The sequence below is a fragment of the Carassius auratus genome, chromosome 34 (genome assembly GCF_003368295.1).
Source record: "Carassius auratus strain Wakin chromosome 34, ASM336829v1, whole genome shotgun sequence".
NCBI classification, from domain to species: Eukaryota; Metazoa; Chordata; class Actinopteri; order Cypriniformes; family Cyprinidae; genus Carassius; species Carassius auratus.
In genome coordinates this window covers 14,574,799-14,596,603 of record NC_039276.1, presented here as the reverse complement: position 1 = coordinate 14,596,603, position 21,805 = coordinate 14,574,799, and the positions used below count along the sequence as shown (strand labels likewise).

Here is a 21,805-nt window from a genome sequence, read left to right as displayed (position 1 = left end):
TATTCTCAACAGGCATTTTAAACCTTAAAATGGAGAACACACTGATTGTCTTTAGAAACCAGTAACTAAGATGCTAGTTCACCTTCGACTCATCACCATCTTGCTGCTCTCTCTTATTCCCTCTTTTCAACCAGCTGGAGATTCTCTGACAGGTTTGTTCTTGCTCTTCTGTAACTCTGTGGTCAGTGAAGCAAGTGTTCTGTGTTGGCCAAGCACACCAGGCCTTCTCTTTCCGTGTCATCTGAGACGGGCCGACTGGCATCTATCAAAACATCACACTGCCTCGTGTTTCTCAGGATTTAAGGGTGAAGTGTGGCATTTCTGAGACCATAGTTGCATCTAAAGGGATTGCCAAAATAATGAGTTAAATGATTGGTTGAGACGGAACAGGACATGTCGATCTGCTCAAATGAAGAACTGATGTTTTGAGAGCACCACAGAACCACTGTGTTTGCTCTCTTTGAATAGTCAAGATGAATAGCTTACTTATAGTTACCTCTGCACAGCAAACTGGTATATTAAAGTATTTAAAGGGATAGTTCAACAACAGCAACAAAAAATTATATTAAAAAAGTATTTTTCAGAACGCATTAGATAATATTTTGATGTTTCTACTCCCTTAATCTTATCATCTATTTTCCTTCTTTTCTTTCCCTCCCTTTTTTTTGTCATAATTTCCTCCATCCTCGGAATGAGCCAAATTTATGTTCCTAAATTATTTTAGCCCTACATGGCAAGCTCGTTTTGATATTAAATTTGGCCACATGCTAAAATATGCACCCACCACAAACAGATCAGACATTGTTTGGATTATGTTTGTCATGGATGGAAGGCTGGCATGATTTATGTAGGTGTTAATATGGGCAGACGTCATCTGTGATCTCATATGTACCAGTCTCTGGCTCTTACGTTAGTACTCAAGTGAGAAAGACTGTTTATGTCTCGTACTAAAGACCGTTAATCCACTGTACACAGATACACATTTTTTAATACCAAGCTTTCCATGTTTAGAGGAATTAAACTGGCCTTTTTGGTTTATATACGTCATAGTTCTGGAGTTAATAATGTCTATTTTTTAGATGTCAGCATTTTTTTCACATTTTGCTTCCTGAGTACTGTCCAAAAACAGATTGAAAAGGGAGAAGTTGCGGTCTTGCAGTCATTTGTGTTGCATATCTTCCATTTGTTCCCATCATTTTCTGTCACAGCTAGTCTGTTAGCAGTCCAGATGATTGGCATGTACCCGCTCTGCCTGGCATACTGGTACTAAGGCCGTGGGAGAGAGGGAGAGATTTGGCCAGCTTGGCATCTTCTGTGGTATTTATGTCAACAGAAAATAACTCTGGGGCTTAACTTGTTTTGGCATTCATCAAACTCCCAGAGGCTCCTGAATGACAAGCTTGTCCTTCATGTCTTCCTTAAAAGACACCAAACAAGGAGTTTTAGTAAACCCAACCCTCTACATTGCAAGTAAATCAGTCGCATATGCGACTAAATTTTACTCTATGCGACTAAATGATGTCTATTGTTAGCCATTGGCTAATAAATTCTTATATTTGTCTCGCCAGTGTGTTTGTTCAAGGCTATTATAAGATTAGCACATTTTCACTCGCTGAACACTGACTGAGCGCTTCTCTCTCCATCAAGCGATCTGTACTTTTCAATTCATCTCAATGGACACACAGTACACCTGTATTTGCCGAACTGTAAACTCTTTGTGAAGGCGCATGACTCACCGTTGCTTTGCTGATAGCGCTGTTTCTCGCACGTCTTACCACGCTGAATCAATTGCAAATGGCAATTTCATTGGCTGGCACTGATCTATTACCATCCCTGTTTTGATTTAAGCAAATAAGTTCGACCGAACACAGACGACGTGATTAATATTCATGAACCCACCAAACTCATCAATCCGTAGTGCATTGTATATTGTTAGTATTGTAGTAGAATTAGTTTTAGTATTATCTTTTAATAATTATTATGATGCATTCCTTTTTTTTTTTCTTTTTTTTTTTTATACAGAAACCCTGAATGACCAACAATACCTTAAAGGGTTAGTGCACCCAATAATCAAAATTATGTTGTTAATAACTCAAATTTTTTGAAGCATCGAAAATACATTTTGGTCCAAAAATAGCAAAACCTACGACTTTATTCATCATTGTCTTCTCTTCCGTGTCTGTTGTGAGAGAGTTCAAAACACAACAGTTTAGTGATATCCGGTTCGCGAACGAATCATTCGATGTAACCGGATCCTCTTGAACCAGTTCACCAAATCGAACTGAATCGTTTCAAACGGTTCGCGTCTCCAATAAGCATTAATCCACAAATGACTTAAGCTGTTAACTTTTTTAAAGTTGCTGACACTCCCTCTGAGTTCAAACAAACTAACATCAAAGTAATTCATGACTGACTGAACTGCTGTGAAGAGAGAACTGAAGTGAACACAGATTCTTTAAACTCTTAGGAGCCTCATTTGTGAGGGGCATACCTTGTGACACAACAGATTGTGTACATCCAAGATGAGGCTGTACTACATAAAAAGTACACCTTGAAATGGGAACTTTCAGTCATTTAAGTCTCAATTTGGTAACTACTGACAATAATGTTGTGAAGCAATGAACTGTACTTTGGCCAATTAGAGCAATTAAACAATGTATTTATGTTCCAAAAAAGATCACTTCCAGACAGCAGTGGAACTAGCTCTTCATTCCCTTTGAGAACATCCGTGTCACAGAACTTTCATTAAATTAGAGCATTTTGGGTTTATTGATAGAGAGCCTGCTCCATTTGGGTCATTAAAAATAGCTGTTGAGGAGCGAGTGAGAGAAGAGAGGTGTGTGAAATAGGCCAGTTTGTTTTTTTCTTCTGCGACAGGAGTGTGTAAATGGTCATGATGGGGGGGAATGCAGACGACCCAGGCTATAATATGCTCACTGTGACAGACATCATGGTCTACTTTGATAATTGCAAGAAGGTAGGCCTTAATAGCTTATGATAAAAGAGCTTGTTTTAGTTCAGAGAGGATTAAGAAGTGCATGTTTTCTTTAAGGATGCTAACTAGCTTCTTTTAGGTGCCTATGTACATTTTATGTATTTTTATCTTTTTTTTTTTTTTAGGAATATTGTAAGAACCGTAAATCAATGACTGACACATACAACAAAAAGTTTGGTTCAGTAATATGAATGATTATTTTCGGTTCATATAAATCATATTGTGAGCACATGTACATGCCCTCCACATTAGGACTGAGCAGTGATGGGTGTTTGTACATTGGTTTGTTCTGCTAAAGTGCAGGAAGGGTGTGATGCAGGCTCAATTGTGAATGACTCAGCCCTCTGACTTCCTGCTTTGGTCAAAAAAGGCATAGTTTGGTTAACCTGTTAGTCACACAGTCATGCAAAGTGCATTTATTCCTGAAAGTTTTCTGTTTTCTGAAGCCTGTGTTACTCTTGGTACTTAGTTTAAGTGTTTTTTGTTGTTGTTTTTCTTTTATTAAAATATTCTTTAGCATTTTCAGCACAATCAAATCCCTGTTGGGTAGTAATTTTATAGCATGTATGCACATAGGTGCATTGCTGTGCTCGTGGAAAATGTATGCTGACATTAGTGAGAACCTGTCACAAACATGTTTCGACAGCTGCTTAATTGTTGGGTTCGTTGTAGTAACTTCTCCCTGGCAGTTCTTCTATACAATTAGCTGCCTTCATTACAACAGTAATGCTTTGAGAGCATTTGAGTAGTGCTGTGATTTGCCAACATGGAAAATATCTTTGCAAGTGTGATTGCTTCAGTTACACGTTACAGTTATATAGCTTTTTGAATGAATGAATGAAATAAATACTTTTATTTAGCAAGGGTATATTAAATTGAGCTAGAAAGAATGTGTAGAAGCTTGTCCTTCACTCCTAAAAAAAAAAAGTTGTGTGGTTGAAGCTGTGGAAATATTTATTTTGGCTAATTATTGCTTGAACATCGTTGTTGGCAAAGGGCCACAAGACCTTTGTGGTGAGAACAGCTGCTTCCTTGGACAGTTGTGTGACTGTGTGTGTTCAGGACGGAAGGCCTCAGTCTGAGACATTAAGATATGATGTGACATTTACTCCGGAACACGGCATTATGGATTTCTCCATCAGCTAACAAACACAGGAATACAGTTTTGCAACATTTTGACGCTTATTTTTTTCTGTAATAACATAAATATCACTTATTCTTCAGGAATGTGTGTGTTACAGTCATGCCTCTGGTGTAAAGAGGACTTGTATTACGGGATTGGGGGGGAAATGGGCAGATTTCTGTTGCAGACGTCACTATGGGAGGGTAGTGTCTGTGATGAAATACTAGAGTTGAGGTTTCTTTCTCTCCCTTTTTTGGTTGTTGCACATTTTGTGGCGTCATTTACAGGAAGGAAATGTGCTCTCTCTCTTCTCTCTCTCTCTCTCTCCCCCGTACAGGGAGTCTCTTCCTTAAAAGGACTTTCAAAGTGTGAAGAACTAAAGTCACAAATATACACATTTATACTTATGTAAACAGTCTACAGTTGGAGTATACAGTTACAGTGCATAAAAACTTTACAACAGGGTTCATGTAATCATGTAATATAGGAAATGTATGTCCTTTGAACCTCCTGTTGAATTTAGATTACAAGAAATGTAATAAAAGTTGTTTTTTGTGTGTTGATTTAACTTCCTCCAAATGTTTTTTTTTTTTTTTTGTGTGTGTATACTACATTGTTCATGGTATCATGGTTATGGTTTAATGTCTCAACCTTTCTCTCTCTCTCTCTTTCTCCGTTTTCCCACCTGCCCCCTGCAGGCTGAAGCCCGTTTGGCAGCTAAGAGGGCCGCCCGCGCCGAAGCTCGTGAGATCAGGATGAAAGAACTGGAAAGACAACAGAAAGAGGTGAAGAAACACACAGTCACTGTGGGCTCAAACTTAGGTCAAAATTTAGGTCTTATAGGGTTGTTAAATGCTTTCATTTACCCAAATGTAATATTGGTCTTGATTCTGTATTAGCTTTTACATTATGGCTTTTCAAGTCTGCTATAATATTCTGTATGCTATAATATAATATTCCTTTGAATGCTTCTTTCTAGTCTTTGCAGAAATTGTATTTATTTATCATTTATACGTTGATTTCTTTATATATTATTCTTTGCAGACATTTTGTTTGTAGCATGACAGTGTTGTTCCAGTACATAGATGTTTTGACATGCCCACCAGTAACATGCTGTAATATTGCGATTTAAAGAAGTTTAACTTCTGGAAAGATCCCATCCCCATGTGCGTGCCTGCTTACCTTCATTCTGTGCGTATAGAGGACATGTCCCCTTTCACTGGTGTCATAATCACAACACTTACTAACACGAGTCATACATTAGGCAGCTGAAAGCATCTCGCAAACTAAATAATCTGCATTACACAAATGTGTTGAAACACAGGAGGAGAACCTCCAACACAGTTAAAGAGTGTGTTTAGCAGTAGGACTTTAAAATTGCATTGGTATTTTAGAAAATGTTGTCACTGATAATATTTATTCAGTCTTGGCCTCTGTGCATTTAAAATGTTCAAGGTGTTTTCCTACTGAACTCCCAAAACTAAATGCCTTCTTTATTCTCAAAACTGAATCTGGTTGACTTGCTCCTGCACAACACTGTCAGACTATTATGTTCAATTTGTTTAATCGTCATCATGATTGTGGGCCCTGTGCTTAGTAGGGCATGTCTTGGCCGGGTAATAATCACCCCCTGGGTCAAGACCTTCTAAGAGCCCATTTGAACATAAGCATTTGCGCCGCTAATGCTCAGAAATATTATAGGTTACATCATGAGCACTTACAGTTTACATAGAAAATTGACATTGTCTTTTAAATTTTAAATCCATATGACCCTTTGTTCTTTTTCAGGACGCAAAAGAAGATATCTTGAAAAACTAGTTTTAACTGCCAATACAATTGAAGTCAGTGGGGTCCAATGTTGTTTAAGACTTCATTCACTTTAATTGTAGCCCCCATCAACCCCCCCCCCAACCCCCCCCCCCCCCAAAAAAAAATTCTTTTGTGTTCCATGAAATAAATAAACAAATAAAAGCTTGGATCAACATGATTTACATTTTTGGTTGAACTTTTTGGCATAATATTGACTCATTCTCCGCTTTGGAAAAATTAATTGGAAAAAAGTGTAACATAACAATAACATACACTTCATCATGCAGCTTTGCTGCAGGTTTTGTACTTTTACCCCTAATTTTGGCACAAGATTACAGGTCATTCTCAACTCTCGGTTACATTACATTTACTGTAAGTCTTTAAAGACTTTATAGATGTTGAGTTATTCATTACTTTTGTCAGGATTTAGGTTTTATAATTGTATGTTGCCTGAACATTCCTCATAGTTAAGAACGCTGGATTTAAAGAAATGGTAACATTTAGTTCAAACTCATGGATATGCGCATGGCGAATTCTGGGGCATTAGTGTTAATGCACTGTGACTGTTGATGCTGGTTTGCTACAGTTGACTTCACACTGTAAATGGGACAAGAATGGCATGGTTCAGTAGCATGGATTTAAATGAGTTGAAGATTCCTTAAGATATTTAAGGACATTAGGTTAAGTGCATATAAATGAAGTTGCTTTGGGTCTGTCGGATGTCAATGGAAAACCAGAAACCCACACTGAGCTTAGATGCAAAAAAGAGATATGTAAAGATAAACACTCAGGTCACACTTGACAGATTAGTTAACATTCAGAGGAAAGCCCGGTCTGAACAGGAGGTGTGTGAGAATGTTAAGGGTGTGTGTTTTTTGTGGCTTTAAAACTCCAGCCAAGTCTTAAAGTTGATTATAAGCTTTCAGTCGTACCTGCAGCGGGTTAACAGATTCAGTTCCCATTCAGTTCTCAAAATCTGGCTGTGATCATTACGCTGATCACAAACACAATGATTTAAGATTGAACATGCTGGGACGTAAAACAGTTTAATCCGGATTTTGTGAAGATGAACTAGTGCACACAGGCTATGTGGTTTGGATTTTAAGACAAGACTATATGTCTTTGGAGGCATAGAAAGTCTCTGTCTCCCTCAGTCCTGAGGTAGATGGGGACTTTTTGAGACTATCAGGATGGCTTGCAAGCGATTAGTGCATAGAGGGGCTTGGGAAATGATCAATGGGAGACCCCAGACCCCTCTGCTTAAGAAGGTGAGTTTAAATTTACTAAATGAGCATAGAGAGATAAGACATTACTGACTTCATGTGTTAATAAATAAGTAACAGATTTACTGATGCATTTTATATTCTATACTGGTTTAACTAGCATCAGGTGATCTGATCAAGTGTGTGTGTTGTTTTGTTTTGTTTTTTTTCAGATTTTATTTGTTGCCTATGACCTATCGACTTAATGCATACTTCTGTTATGTGCTAGTCAAAAGGTTGAGTGTAGATTCAACCAAGGGTATTTATATATATTGCGCCAGATGAGGTTTGCATGCCATGATTATTAAAAAAAGTTTTCTTTTGTGCCTTTTGGAGTACATGGTAACTTTTCTTCTTAATACCCTAACAGTTTCTTGGTTAATTCTGTGAGAGTGCAGAATTTAGCACAAAAAAAAAGAAAGCACAAATGATGTTGTGGGAACATCTCTAATTTAATACATAAGGTGTTAAAGGTAATTCAAAGGAAGAGGTTTTGTTACAGGAATGTTAAATGATAAATAAACCACTCATTGGTTAATATACCACTCACAAAAATTGAAGCAAAAACACTTAGAAACCAGTTAGGTGAGATTCTGTTGGTTTTTCAGTAAGTAATAGTGAAAGTGCTTACTATTGCACTGTTTATATAATAATTAAATTAAAATATACAACAAACTGTTAAAGAGATGTATTTTTCTATCTAGAAGACTGCTTTTGTATATGTTTTATGTATTTAAAGTGTTTAGCTTTGTATCAAAATTTACTGTGTTGAGCAGACTGTGCTGTTAGTAGCTGTTTTTTTTTTTTTCAAGAATCGTCAGGTTATCTGCTGATCTTGTAGTTACTTGTGAAAAAGTAATGGACAAGAACAGGTATACAATTGTGTTAGCTATACTAATCCAGTGCTATTCATTGGTTTTATCATTAGTGGACTAAATGAAACCTTAAACTTCACTGGAAATAAACCTGTTACCCCATAGACCAGATCACATGACCTTCTGTAACTCTCGAGTATGTTCTCAGATATCTGAACAATTCATTGCATGACATATTTCAGATACTTTCATTAACTTTATTAAGTAGAGCGATTTTTTTTTAAATTCCTGACTGACATTTAGATTTAATCTGTGTTGCCACTGAATTTTGCTGCTTGTTGATCCACTTGCCCTTAATGTGTTCTTTGAGTCAAGAGTGTGAAATGTTGTTATCTCTAAATGTAAGCCTACTTGTAAGGCTACTGTAGGTAACATGACACTGAACTGACAGATTGCTATACCTTTAACAGCTTTTCCTTTTCATTCCATTATCGTAGATTTCTCAGTCTTCCACTTGGTTAGCTCTCTTTCATGTCAAATAATCAAATCTCTCTTCCCCCTCCCCCTTTCCTTTCCCCATCTGGTGGTTTTCTTTCCTTTGCTCGTCTGATCCTGTTTTGCTGGCCTCCTGTGATGTAGATTTATCAGGTGCAGAAGGTAGGACATCTGATGCGGAAGATCTACTCTACAAACTCATGTACAAGAACTGTAACTGGGGCGGTACCCTTTCAGATCTTTGTACCTTATTTACCTCTAAAGCAGGGGTGTCAAACTCAATTGGTGGAGGGCCAGACTCTGGCCAGAGTCCTGCAGAATTTAGATTCAACCCTAATTAAACACCTAATCCAACTAATCAAGTCATTCAGGCATATTTAAAAAATACATGGTATGTGTGTTCAAGCAGGGTTGGAACAAAACTCCAAGAAATGAGTTTGACACCCCTGCCCTAAAGGGTAGCACCCCAGTGGTACAATTTCTTCAGGGACATTTTAATTTGCTTATTTAGCTGTTTCTGTTCTCTGTGATTTTTTTTTCTTAGGTTTTAGCTTCTTCTGTTCTTTTTCAAAATCTCTGGAAATCACTGATCTATATTAATTTATCCTTTTAATATCACATTTTCTTAGTCTAATGCAGTTATCTTTTATATTATTCTTGTTACCTGAACTTCCCTTATTTTCTCTTTTTCCTGGGTTCTGCTGCATTTATCTTTACAGAAATACTATGGACTGGATAACCTGGACAAAAAATGGGGGGACATTGAGCAGTGGATGGTACATTCACTGTTGAGATTTTGTGCTTTTTCTAGGCCTCTGGTTTTATCGGCATGTGGTTTTTGACATGATAGGGATTCTTTGCGATACAGGAGATTTTAATGTTGGATATCAGGGTTGCATGTCTCAACACTAGGTTAATAACTCTGCATAGCTGATTTACATTTTCACAAGTTGTCAATAAATGAAATAAGCCCTTGTTCATCTGTTTCCTGGCATTGTAAATATTTTAATGTACCCTAACATTCAAAAGTTTGGGGTCAATAAGATTGTTTTAAATGATTTTGAAAGAATTTTTATTATGCTAAGGCTGCATTTATTCATAAAAAATACGGTAAAAACTGTAATATTGTGGAATGTTATAATTATTATTTTTTTTTTTATTATTATTTTAAAAAAATCGCCATAGCAAATATTTAATTATAGCAGCCATTACTCCAGTTTTCAGTGTTACATGATCCTTCTGGAAGCATTGTAATGTACTGATTAAGTGCTCAGGAAACATTTCTTATGAGTAATGTTTTAAACTATATTTTTGTATATTTTTATATTTTGTAAAAACATTTTTTTTGAAGAACAAAGCTCAAAATCTAGATTTTAAAAGGAAATATTTTGTAACATTATAAATATCTTTACTGTCAGTGTGGATCAGTTTAATGCATGCTTGCTGAATAAAATTAAAAATATAATCTTATTGACCCCAGAATGTCAGTGTATTACAGCTTTTCACATTATTTTACAAAATATGAAAAAAGTGCATTGTTTTTTTGTCTTCAGTTTTCGGTTTGTCTGTTTTTAAAATAATTGCTCTTGCATCAGTTATTACTGATTTGCATGCTGTCTTTGGAGACACTGCCACTGCTCAAGCTTTCTTGCTGAGTGTTGTGCATCTGTCTTTTGTTGACAACTTGCTTATTCCTCTCCTTCTCCTTCTCCTTCTTCCATTCTCCCTCTCCACTCCTCTCATCTCCTCTCCTTCCCTTATCCCTTTCCCTCTCCTCTCATCTCCTCCTCTACTTCACCTCTCCTCTCCTTCTCCTTCTCCTTCTTCCATTCTCCCTCTCCACTCCTCTCATCTCCTCTCCTTCCCTTATCCCTTTCCCTCTCCTCTCATCTCCTCCTCTACTTCACCTCTCCTCTCCTCTCCTTCTCCTTCTTCCATTCTCCCTCTTGTCTCCTCTCCTTCCCTTCTCCCTTTCCCTCTCCTCTCATCCTCCTCCTTCTTTTTCTTCTCCTCTTCTCTCCTCTCCTCCTCCTCTTGTCTCCTCATCTACTTCTCCTCTCCTCCTCCTCTTGTCTCCTCCTCTACTTCACCTCTCCTTCTTTTCTTCTCCCTCTCCTTCTCTTCTCTTCACTCCTCTGCTCTCCTCTCCTTCCCTTCTCCCTTTCCCTCTCCTCCTCTTCTTCACCTCTCCTTCTTTTCTTCTCCCTCTCCTTCTCTTCTCTTCTCTTCACTCCTCTCCTTCCCTTCTCCCTTTCCCTCTCCTCCTCTTCTTCACCTCTCCTTCTTTTCTTCTCCCTCTCCTTCTCTTCTCTTCTCTCCTCTGCTCTCCTCTCCTCTCCTCTCCTCTCCTTCTCCTTCCCTTCTCCCTTTCCCTCTCCTCCTCTTCTTCACCTCTCCTTCTTTTCTTCTTCTCACTCTCCTCCTCTCCTCTCCTCTCCTTCTCCTTCCCTTCTCTTTCCCTCTCCTCTCGTCTCCTCCTCTTCTACTTCACCTCTCCTTCTTTTCTTCTCCCTCTCCTTCTCTTCTCTTCTCTTCACTCATCTTCTCTCCTCTCCTTCCCTTCTCCCTTTCCCTCTCCTCCTCTTCTTCACCTCTCCTTCTTTTCTTCTTCTCACTCTCCTCCTCTCCTCTCCTCTCCTCTCCTTCTCCTTCCCTTCTCTTTCCCTCTCCTCTTGTCTCCTCCTCTTCTACTTCACCTCTCCTTCTTTTCTTCTCCCTCTCCTTCTCTTCTCTTCTCTTCTCTTCTCTTCTCTTCACTCCTCTGCTCTCCTCTCCTTCCCTTCTCCCTTTCCCTCTCCTCCTCTTCTTCACCTCTCCTTCTTTTCTTCTCCCTCTCCTTCTCTTCTCTTCTCTCCTCTGCTCTCCTCTCCTCTCCTTCCCTTCTCCCTTTCCCTCTCCTCCTCTTCTTCACCTCTCCTTCTTTTCTTCTCCCTCTCCTTCTCTTCTCTTCTCTTCTCTTCACTCCTCTGCTCTCCTCTCCTTCCCTTCTCCCTTTCCCTCTCCTCCTCTTCTTCACCTCTCCTTCTTTTCTTCTTCTCACTCTCCTCTCCTCCTCTCCTCTCCTTCTCCTTCCCTTCTCTTTCCCTCTCCTCTCGTCTCCTCCTCTTTTACTTCACCTCTCCTTCTTTTCTTCTTCTTCTCTCCTCTCTTCTCCTCTCCTCTCGTCTCCTCCTCCTCCTTCTCCTTCTCCTTCTTCTCTTCTCCTCTTCCTATTGTCTCCTCCTCTACTTCACTGCTCCTTCTTCTCCCTCTCTTTCTCTCCTCCTCCTCTGCTCTCCTCTCATTCTCCTTCTCATCCCTCCTCTCCTCTCCTCCTCCTCTGCTCTCCTTCTCCTTCTTCTTTTCTTATTCTCCCTCTCATCTCCTCCTTTTCTTCACCTCTCCTTCTTCTCTTCTTCTCCCTCTCCTCTCTTCCTCCTTCTCCTTCTCCTTCTCTTCTCCTTCTCCTCGTTTCCTCCTTTTCTTCACCTCTCCTTCTTCTCTTCTACTCCCTCTCCTCTCTTCCTCTTCCTCCCTCTCCTCCTCCTTCTCGTTCTCCTTCTCTTCTCTTCTCCTCTCCTTCTCCTCTTGTTTCCTCCTCTTCTTGACCGCTCCTTCTTCTCTTCTACTCCCTCTCCTTCTCTCCTCTCCTCCTCATCCTCCTCTGCTCTCCTCTCATTCTCTTTCTTCTCATCCCTCCTCTCTCCTCCTCCTCCTCCTCTGCTCTCCTGCACCTTCACCTTCGCATCCCTCCTCTCCTCCTCCTCTGCTCTCCTTCTCATCTCTCCTCTCCTTCTCCATCTCATCCCTCCTCTCCTCTCCTCCTCCTCTGCTCTCCTTCTCATCTCTCCTCTCCTTCTCCATCTCATCCCTCCTCTCCTCTCCTCCTCCTCTGCTCTCCTTCTCATCCCTCCTCTCCTCTCCTCTGCTCTCCTTCTCATCTCTCCTCTCATTCTCCATCTCATCCCTCCTCTCCTCTCCTCCTCCTCTGCTCTCCTCCTCATCTCTCCTCTCCTTCTCATCCCTCCTCTCCTCCTCCTTTGCTCTCCTTCTCATCCCTCCTCTTCTCTCCTCTCCTCTTCCTTTGCTCTCCTTCTCATCCCTCCTCTCCTCCTCCTTTGCTCTCCATCTCATCTCTCCTCTCCTCAGGAAGACAGTGAGCGATATACACGTGTCTCACGGAGACATGCTTTGGTTTGTATCTCTTTCTTTTAACTGTCTGTCCTCCTAAACCTTCAGTAAATACTGCTCTACCAAAACTTTTCACAACAAGTTTTTTTTTTTTTTTAGAAATGCAAAATCCAAATGCAAATACTTCAAGTCAGATTTGGAGTGGACTGTGGAGTCCATCTAATTTGCATTTTTTTTCTTATCCATCAAGGGGTCAGATGATGAAGAACAGATGTCAGTGGGGACCAGGAGCAACATACAGGTCAGTATCGGTGTAACTCTGTACAGTAGTTCCTTTCAAACCTCCTGAGTTGTCGTTCAGAGTGTTTGGTGTACAGTAGGTGTATACGAGTGTGTGCTTGCTATGAGTTGTCTAAGGTTATAAAACAGTCCAAAATGATCATCATGCTGATAGTGGTTTTGTTTGTCTGGGCAGTTGGATTTGGATGCGGCAGGTGCTTACAGTGGGGTAAGAATCGCCGGGTGGGAAATGTTTCCTCAGGCACAAATGTTATGTCATTACTATTAGGTTTTAGTGATGGGAAGTTCAGATAATTTTATTGACTCGGACCTTTGAGTCTCCTTCAGCAAAATTAATGAATCTTTTTTCAAATGATTTTGTTAATTTTTATCAAAATATTATTGCTACGTGTTGCTTCCCTAACAAGTAGTTAAGCAAATGTTGATCACACTACAAACAATAAAAAACTATAATGCTATAAGAAACAGAAAAGATTAATTAATTGTTTACCTGGGTCTTCAGTCTTTGATTAGCTCACCTCATCTCTTATTTGAAAAGTCTTCGGGTTTGACTCATTCCTTCATCACGTAACAGCCCCATAAGCTTTAACCATAGACTGTATAAAAAGGCTTTAACCTATCGTTTGTTCTTTTGTCACGTGATGTGACAGCATTGGATAGAGAAATTCATTTACAAGCTTCCTTACAAACAGGTGCATAGTTGTTATTATTATCATCATCATCATCATTATTATAATTATTTTACTATTTACAATTTATAAATGTTTGAATTTCTGTCATGATGGTTATTTTCCGTACACTGAATGTTGTCACAAATGTAATAAATAGTTGGTTATTATTCTTATTATTATTCTTATTATTAAATTTCTTTCTGACTCAGACTTAGGTTAAAGCTTATGGGTCTGTCACGTGATGAATGAACGACTCAGAAAAACCCAAAGACTCGATAGATGAACTAATCAATTCTCTTTCTGGCTCAGACTGCATTGACTGAAACAGGTGAACTTCTACACTAATTCCAGTACAGAACCTATAGAATTTTGTGCTTGCCCGACTGAACGAGTCGACTCGTTCTTGTCTAGTCACATTAATGATTTGTTCAAAATGAACAAATCCTTCAAGAACGACCCATCACCCATCAGGTTCCTGTTAAAGAACATAAATGAGTTCCCAGGACATTTTTGTTTTTGCACTGTGGTGTGTTTCAGTTAAATAAGCTAATACCTGATGCCACATTTGGGGAAGGCATGACTTAGTGGTTAGAGAGTTTGACTCCTAACCCTAAGATTGTGGGTTTGAGTCTCGGGCCAGCAATACCATGACTTAGGTGCCCTTGAGCAAGACACCAAACCCCCAACTGCTCACCGGGCTCCGCAACATAAATGGCTGCCCACTGCTCCGGGTGTGTGTTCACAGTGTGTGTGTGTTCACTGCTGTGTGTGTGCACTTTGGATGGGTAAAATGCACAGCACAAATTCTGAGTATGGGTCACCATACTTGGCTGTATGTCATGTCACTGTCACATTTGTGATGTTTTGAATAGTTTCATCAACATTACAAATGAAGGGGGTTTTGGTCTGTACTCTGGATTTTACCAGGTATGACCACATCTGACTATAACATTTTTGAGTGTCTGAATATTCACATGCATGTTCACAAACATTAAGTATTGAGTAGTTAATTCTGCGGTTTTAATCCTGCTTCCATTTCCCACTATCCTGTCCAGCTTCCCCAGGCTTCATCCAATCAGTCACAAAAGAAGTCCAAGAAAAAGAAGAAACATTCTTCCAAAACTGTACGTTCACAGCACTTTTATGCACATCACATCTGTGTTGTGTAACAAGACCTAATATCAATCACAACTTGTTGTCTGTCCCACAGAGCAATGGCTATGATGATGATCTCAGCATATTGTCTAGTCGGGTTAGTGGCCCAAATAACTGTGTGATGATAGTGTTTGAGTATTAATTAGTGTGTTGGTTCACCTATAATGACATCCAGTAGGCTGATAATTTAGACGGATTTGTGAGGATCATGATGCAGTAGTGAGACTAACTGTGGTGTGACGTGGTAGAGATGAATGTGAAGATTGTAAACTCTGTGTATTTGTGCGCAGAGCTCCAGACTCAGTGATGAGAGCAAAATGTCTCGCTCTTCTAGAATTGATCAGCAGTCGGTGGGTCTCAATCTCTCTGTGTGATTAACATGAAAATATATCTAACATGAGTGGATCATTGCCACTGTCTTTTAGAAAGCATGATGGATTTGTTACAAAATACCCTAGTGGTCGGCCTATATAGGCTTTTATTTTGACATCATCAGGACTTTTATTTAGTATTTATTTATTTATTGATATTACAGATTCAAGAAATTATCTATAGTATAAATTTGTTTGTTTTAAAGGTTCTAATTATTATATGAATTAATTTTCATATTCACATTTTTAAAGCATTATATTTCTTGCTTTCTTTTATACCTATTCATCGACCACTACAAAAACCCATTGTTAGCTGATTGGCTGGTATTCTAACTGTTCAGGCTAATCTGGTTTGCTGGTATTAATGGGGTTTTGTACACTTCAGCTGAGAAGCCAGCATGCCAGCCAGGTTAATACCAGCTTGGCCAGTCTGGCAGACCAGCTAGACCAGATCAAATTCTCAAGAGTTTAGGATTTAGATAGTTACCTGTAAAATCGTAGATGTAACATGACTAATTAGTAGATGTGTTTCTATGGAACCGCTTTATGCATGTCAATTTTGCAAGGCTTTTCACACTAAAAGTTTAGCCCTAGGTAGTGTTAAAATCTTTTGATCTCCAAATTACACTACCAATTATATAAACTCAAAAAGTCTCAACCCTGGGTAATATATAAACGGTGTGCAGCATGAAATAAGATAATTATTGCAAAAATAAAAAAGTATCCTGGGTGAACATTTTCATGTGTGAAAATCCCATTTAGTATAATTTGCAACTTTAGCTGGCATGATCTTGCATTGCTCGTTTTAGTGTTGTAAAACTGTTAGATGGTCTTCTTCAACACTTTCTCAACATCTCTCCCCTTGTCACTCTGTGCATCTCTCACACTTCTGTCTTCATCAGTTCATAATTAAATCATCTACATTATTTCCCATCATTTTAGAAGGCTTGCTATTCATCCGAGCTGTACAGCAGCAGTAATTATTCCTCTAAATGTCAAGCCCCTTCCTGCAATGGCTACCAGGTCTGTCGTCTTCATCCTCTCCTTTCATCCCACTGAGTATCTATCCACTGCTTAAATCCTCTTTCTCTTTTCTTGTACCTTTTCAGTCATGTCCACTTAATTTGCAGTTATTCTTCCCTTTTTCAGTCTGATTTTCATTAGAAATGTTCATCTCTCCTGTCTGTTTAGTTGTTTTTGCTGCACAGCATGAAGAACAGGGTTTGTGCTACTCCTCATATTACTTAGTTTAAACAGACACTCTGTATTTTAGAAGTACAAACAGACTTTCCAAATACTAACTGTAGTTTTATATATGTATGTATATGCCTATTTATACACCTATTTTTATTTTATTTTATGTGCTCTTGTTATCTTGCTTTAACTTTTACATTATTATCTGAGTCAATTGACATTTTAAAAGGTGATTTATCTAACGAATAGTAATACTAGTATGTTAAATTTGGATAATTAAAATATTGAAAAAACTACAGACTAGTTATAGACCTTTTCCTCACCAAAATGACAGGACGCAGATGACACAGAATCATCTGAATGTGATGAAAGACAGCTGTATTTAAGCAATGTGCACAAAAGGAGAACTGAGACTGTTGAGAGAGTTCGCGTGCTCACTTTCCCATAGCGCTTATGGGTAAGACCTCAAGGCATGAGTAGGTGATCTAAAAGTTGTTTCTCTTCTGTGTGTTTATATCCGTCCATCATCAGGGCTCTGTATATGAGGACAGTCTCTACAGTGGCTCTCGACGCTCCAGTGCTCGTGCTGTAAGAAAGATAGAGCTAAACTGTGCATGTAAATTACAGTGTACACCCTTGTTAACCTGTGGATTCAGTTCCCTAACCAGTTTTTTTTAAACATAATTTGTAATGTTGACTCATCAAGATTAAATTCAGGGTTCCTCTAAACCCTTATGATGTTATGTCTCTCAGATCCTTCTCAAAATATCAGTTATATATGTTTTTGGTTGTTGTGTGGGATTTAGAGGCTAAAAAGGGTTGTTTATGCAGGTCAGAGAAATGCTTTTTTAAAGACTGTGCTTTGCTAAAAGTAATTGTAGGGTTTTCTATTTTAATTTTCTTTGTTAATTTAATTTAGTAATTTAGTATTTCTCATTTTAATTAATAATTAAAATCTTCCATGTAGTCTCTCAAATTAATAAATGCATACTTATCTTAAAACGGTGAAAAAAGAAATAGAGTTTAAAATGGTTTTAGTTGCAGTATAGCGTGTCACACTTGAGGCCATAAGTTAAAATTAATGTCGACTACCCATCTAGTTTGTTCTCTAACAAAGGAGCTATAAACATTAACATGTTATGTTTTCACAGTGGTGAGTTTTCTACCAGCTTGTGAATTTGTACTGCACGTAGATTTGTACTTTTCTTCCCCCTTTTTTATTTTTTATATTGTATATGTGTGGCTACTGTATCAGGCCTGAAATGTCTGACAATCTTCAATCCAATTTGTGTATATACATGTGCATTATCTCTCTGATTCTTCACATTCTCATAGTGTGTGTGTGTGTGTGTGTGTGTGTGTGTGTTCCTCCAGTCCTCTGAATATAGTGGTTTCCTGGGCTCAAGCTCTAGGACTTCGTCCAGAGCAAATTCTGCGTGTGGCAGCCCAGTGGTGAGCAACTTCACGGTCACTGATGCCCAAGATGACCATGGACCATCACAATTATATTTCATAATCTATTTTCTCAGTGACAGAGTTAAAGCTACATGCATCCAGTGCCTACTGTGTCTCACTGAGTCAGTGGATGGATACGCTTTTAGTCTGTTAAACTGTTTAATAACTAGATGGTTACCTATTAAGTAGGATTAAATTACTTTAACAGTGTAAGAAAGGACATCTGAGATAATGTGTGTGTTTGTGTACATTCTTTCTTTGGGTGCATGCAAAAAGCCAGTTGTTAAACTTGGACAGTTGACTTCACAAATAGCTGAAATACCTGTTGCATGGATGTCAATAGCTACCATCTGGTGGTTTCCAGGAGGACTGCAGCAGCTCAGTGGCTAGCTTCATGCGCAGCACAGCTAGTATCAGTGGCCTCTCTAGAGACCTTGACCGTGTGCTCATCCCTGACCTGCCAAATGTTAATGGGAGGCTTTCTATGGTACGAGAGTGAAATCTTCGGGTTCATGTGATTTGTGGTGGCTGATGCCCTGGTTTAAATTGTGTGTGTGTGTGTGTGTGTTTCTGTGTGTGTACTGGCATGTTGAATTGAGGTGATGGACTGCATGTGAGATGGACAGTGGTCAACTGATCCAGTGAACTGATTTTATGTGCAGAAGTCTGATGCTTGACCAATATTTCCAATTGTTAATATTACATTATTATTCAGGTTCATTATAAAAGACATGTTCTCAAACACCTTGAGAATTATTACAGAACTGTTTGCTGCTTGCATTTTGATTTATCGGTCGTATTGATCAAATGCAGTCGTGTTTTAAATCTTTGCAACTTGACTTTAACTGATTTTCTTCCTCTAATGGAAAAATATATTTTACTAACTTTTTCGTGTGTGTGTCGACCGCATGAATCCAAATGAATGAATAAGAGACTACAAAATCTGTTTACTGTGTATCATCTTGTTTATTTTCAGGCTGATGACGGGTTAGACCGAGACTACTTGGAAAAGGTTTGTAACCCTTTTTTGTGTAGCTTTTTAAACATTTAAACCTATTCTCACAATAAACAAGCGATATAACATATGACTTGCTGTATTTTTAGGGTTCTTCACGAGCATCGACTATTTCTGGAGCCACTCTTACTTCTCTGGGTGGGACATCCTCACGGAGAGGAAGCGGAGACACATCCGTCTCTGCTGACACTGAAGCATCCATAAAGGAATTCAAGGTGTGTGTCTAGTTCCAGTTTAAATTTAAGCAGCAGGTTTATGTAACCACATGATATCCCACGATTCCATGGTATGCTTTTGCTGTTTAAAGTGCTATTAACTTGAAACCCAGTTAATAGCACTGTAACATAGCATTGTTTTTTTATAAATATGTTTATTTATAATTTACTCTGATACGAATTCATTGCTTATTTTCAGCACTGTTGCACAGAAACAACTTTCACGGACAGCAGCTCAGCACACTATCATTTTCTTTGTCTATGTTGCTCAGGCCTGTTTCTAGTGATTTGCCTTCCGAGTCTCAGCTTCAAATTAAACACACCTGAACCAGATAACTAAAATGTTTGTGTGTTGAAAATCAGTCTGGCGTTCTTTACCCTTTCATTGCTCTTCCTCCACTGCATCCTTTATCCTTCCTTCTCATCCTCACTCTTCATGCTTTTCAATCAGGAGATCCATGAGCTTAAGGATCAGATTCAAGATGTGGAGGCGAAGCACATGCAGAACCTCAAAGAGCTCAAGGTACATGGCTGGTGAAGGCAGTGCCAGTCAAAAGCCAAGCTAGAACCTGCTTTCTTTGAGTAATATATGACAGTGCTGGCACAACATAATTTGTGCTTTTTGACAAGATGAGTTGATATGATAGTAGTCTCTGGTTCTTGTCTGTCTCTCATCTTGCATGTTTATACGTCGTCTATGCCATTGAAGTCTATAGCCTCATTTTCTCTGCCTTGCTTCCATCTTTGACTTTATCTTATTCTCCAAAGCATATCGTACACATCCCTTTCCATGATTTAATTTTATAATGAAAAGGGATAATTGATGAGAACTGATGTAGAGGTTGAGGTGTTGTAATGCATGTTCAGATGTGTTTATGAGTGTTTGCTTGTTTTTAATGTGGTGTCCAACTTTTTGAAGGATTCCTTTTCGGAAATGGAGGAAAAGTACCGTAAGGCCATGGTATCTAATGCACAGCTGGACAACGAGAAGACCAATATGATGTATGAAGTGGACACCTTGAAAGACTCTTTAATGGAACTGGAGGAAATGCTCTATGAAACACGGCGTGAGCTTGAGGAAAAGTGTAAGGTCTGTACAGTCAGGCGTGCATTATAATAATTTACAGTAATGCTTTGGTGTGATACATTGTCGAATCACAAATAATAGATTCAATTTAATAGTAGTAAGAGCTTTTAATTGGTGTTTTCATTCTTTAATAATGATGTACATATGCCATTTTTGTACTTTAATCTCAGCGATGAAACAATTAATCTCAGTGAAAAAAAATTAAGGCATTTTTTTGTTTTAGGACCTTGAACGAGAGAAGCATTCTCATAGCATACTGCAGTTTCAGTTCAGTGAATTGAAGGAGACGCTGAAACAGAGTGAAGAACTGCTCACTGTGAGTATTTCTGTCTCTGTGCTCAAACCTTTGTCTTTTTCAAATGCTTGGCTTATCTGCCCATCTGCTTTAACAGCTTCTCTCCTTCCTTCATCTTTGGTCTTCTTCCATGCAAAAACCTCTCTCTAGGAGATCCGTCAATTACGGCTCAAGCAAGATGGCTATGTTAGGGAGATTTCTGACCTCATGGAAACTATTGAGTGGAAGAATAAAAAAATTGGGGTATGATCCCTCAGTATCCAACTCCTGTAAAACTTGTATTTGTCATTACTTTCTCTGTAGATTAGCTCAATTCTACATCTGTTTCCTGTTGTTCTTGTTGTCTGCAGCACTGATGTTATCACTCCTTTCACCTTCTTTTTCTCCTCTTTGCTGCATCTTTGCCAAATCCCTTCTGGTGCTGTTCAGGCATTAGAGAGGCAGAAGGAATTTTCTGATGCCATTCGAAATGAGCGGGATGAGCTTAGAGATGAGGTTGTTCAGCTCAAAGATATTTTGAAGGTATTGATATGTGTGTTGAATACCAGGGCTGATTCTTTTCTCATGAACATTTCCTAACAAAACAGCTTTGTAATCATTTTTAGTAATCTAAAGATGTTGAGGTCTAGAATTAAAATATAAATCGAGATTCAGCGAACATTCAACTTTTAACGGAGTAAGCAGAATCATAATCATAAGATTTTTGCATCCACAAATATGTTTTAAAAAAATAACTCTAGGCTCAGTGCATCTAAAATTAACGCGAATCTGTTTTTATACTAAGTTTAAATTTGTGTCCTATCCAGAAACATGGCATTGTCCTTGGACCCGACTTAGCCACCAATGGAGAAACCGGTGAAGAAGTTGGAAAGGCTGATCAGAATACTCAAAAAGCATCAGCTGAAATCCGAGAGGGGAGCAGTGTACTAGGTAAGCTGCTTTTCTTAACTTCATTCATTGCACGCTTTGAAACCATTTTTTTTTTTTTTTTGTCACTTTGCATTTTCATCTTGTACAGCTTGAGCCAAGTCTAATCAAACTATCAAACTATTTCTGTGTGTGTGGTACTAATGCACCATCAAATTAACATCTATCACACTTTCTGCTTCCCTGTAACCGTTTTGCACATACAGCTAGGATGAAAGTTATACTACTGAGTCATGTCTCTTTCTTGAGTCCATATACCAGTACTATGCTGGGAAAATGTTTGTTAAATTGCTGAGAAATATTTAAAATCAAAATCAAGAGAAGAATCTGCGGAGTAGTTTGTTTAGTTCTTGACTTTATTGTGGGGTTTTCTTCTTTGGGACATCTTTCAACACTTTTGATTTGTATGGGATTAAGAGCTTTGCCATGGAGTCTTTTTCCGCTCCTTTCTATCTGTCTTTTTCTTCTCGCTCTAAACATTTGGCAAATATTCAATGGCTTCTACAGACAT

General features: G+C 38.6%; 1 protein-coding gene across 19 annotated transcripts in view; it reads left to right on the top strand.

The window, feature by feature from the left end:
* The window catches only part of LOC113053275 (leucine-rich repeat flightless-interacting protein 2-like), a 33,597-nt gene that overhangs the window by 6,094 nt on the left and 5,698 nt on the right, over window positions 1–21,805 (top strand). Inside the window, exons 2-22 of one of the 19 annotated variants that reach the window (XM_026218176.1) lie at window positions 4,817–4,903; window positions 8,644–8,661; window positions 9,219–9,275; window positions 12,628–12,672; window positions 12,860–12,910; window positions 13,085–13,117; window positions 14,636–14,704; window positions 14,791–14,832; window positions 15,026–15,085; window positions 16,049–16,129; window positions 16,832–16,888; window positions 17,675–17,752; window positions 18,099–18,242; window positions 18,732–18,767; window positions 18,860–18,985; window positions 19,437–19,508; window positions 19,905–20,075; window positions 20,296–20,388; window positions 20,518–20,610; window positions 20,797–20,889; window positions 21,174–21,297. In XM_026218176.1, coding sequence (XP_026073961.1) covers window positions 4,817–4,903; window positions 8,644–8,661; window positions 9,219–9,275; window positions 12,628–12,672; window positions 12,860–12,910; window positions 13,085–13,117; window positions 14,636–14,704; window positions 14,791–14,832; window positions 15,026–15,085; window positions 16,049–16,129; window positions 16,832–16,888; window positions 17,675–17,752; window positions 18,099–18,242; window positions 18,732–18,767; window positions 18,860–18,985; window positions 19,437–19,508; window positions 19,905–20,075; window positions 20,296–20,388; window positions 20,518–20,610; window positions 20,797–20,889; window positions 21,174–21,297 — 1,630 coding nt within the window. Of the gene's footprint in view, window positions 1–4,816; window positions 4,904–6,153; window positions 7,196–8,643; window positions 8,662–9,218; window positions 9,276–12,627; window positions 12,673–12,859; window positions 12,911–13,084; window positions 13,118–14,635; window positions 14,705–14,790; window positions 14,833–15,025; window positions 15,086–16,048; window positions 16,130–16,831; window positions 16,889–17,674; window positions 17,753–18,098; window positions 18,243–18,731; window positions 18,768–18,859; window positions 18,986–19,436; window positions 19,509–19,904; window positions 20,076–20,295; window positions 20,389–20,517; window positions 20,611–20,717; window positions 20,890–21,173; window positions 21,298–21,805 lie in introns of those variants that run through there. The other 18 variants (XM_026218156.1, XM_026218158.1, XM_026218159.1 and 15 more) reach the window with 18 other exon arrangements.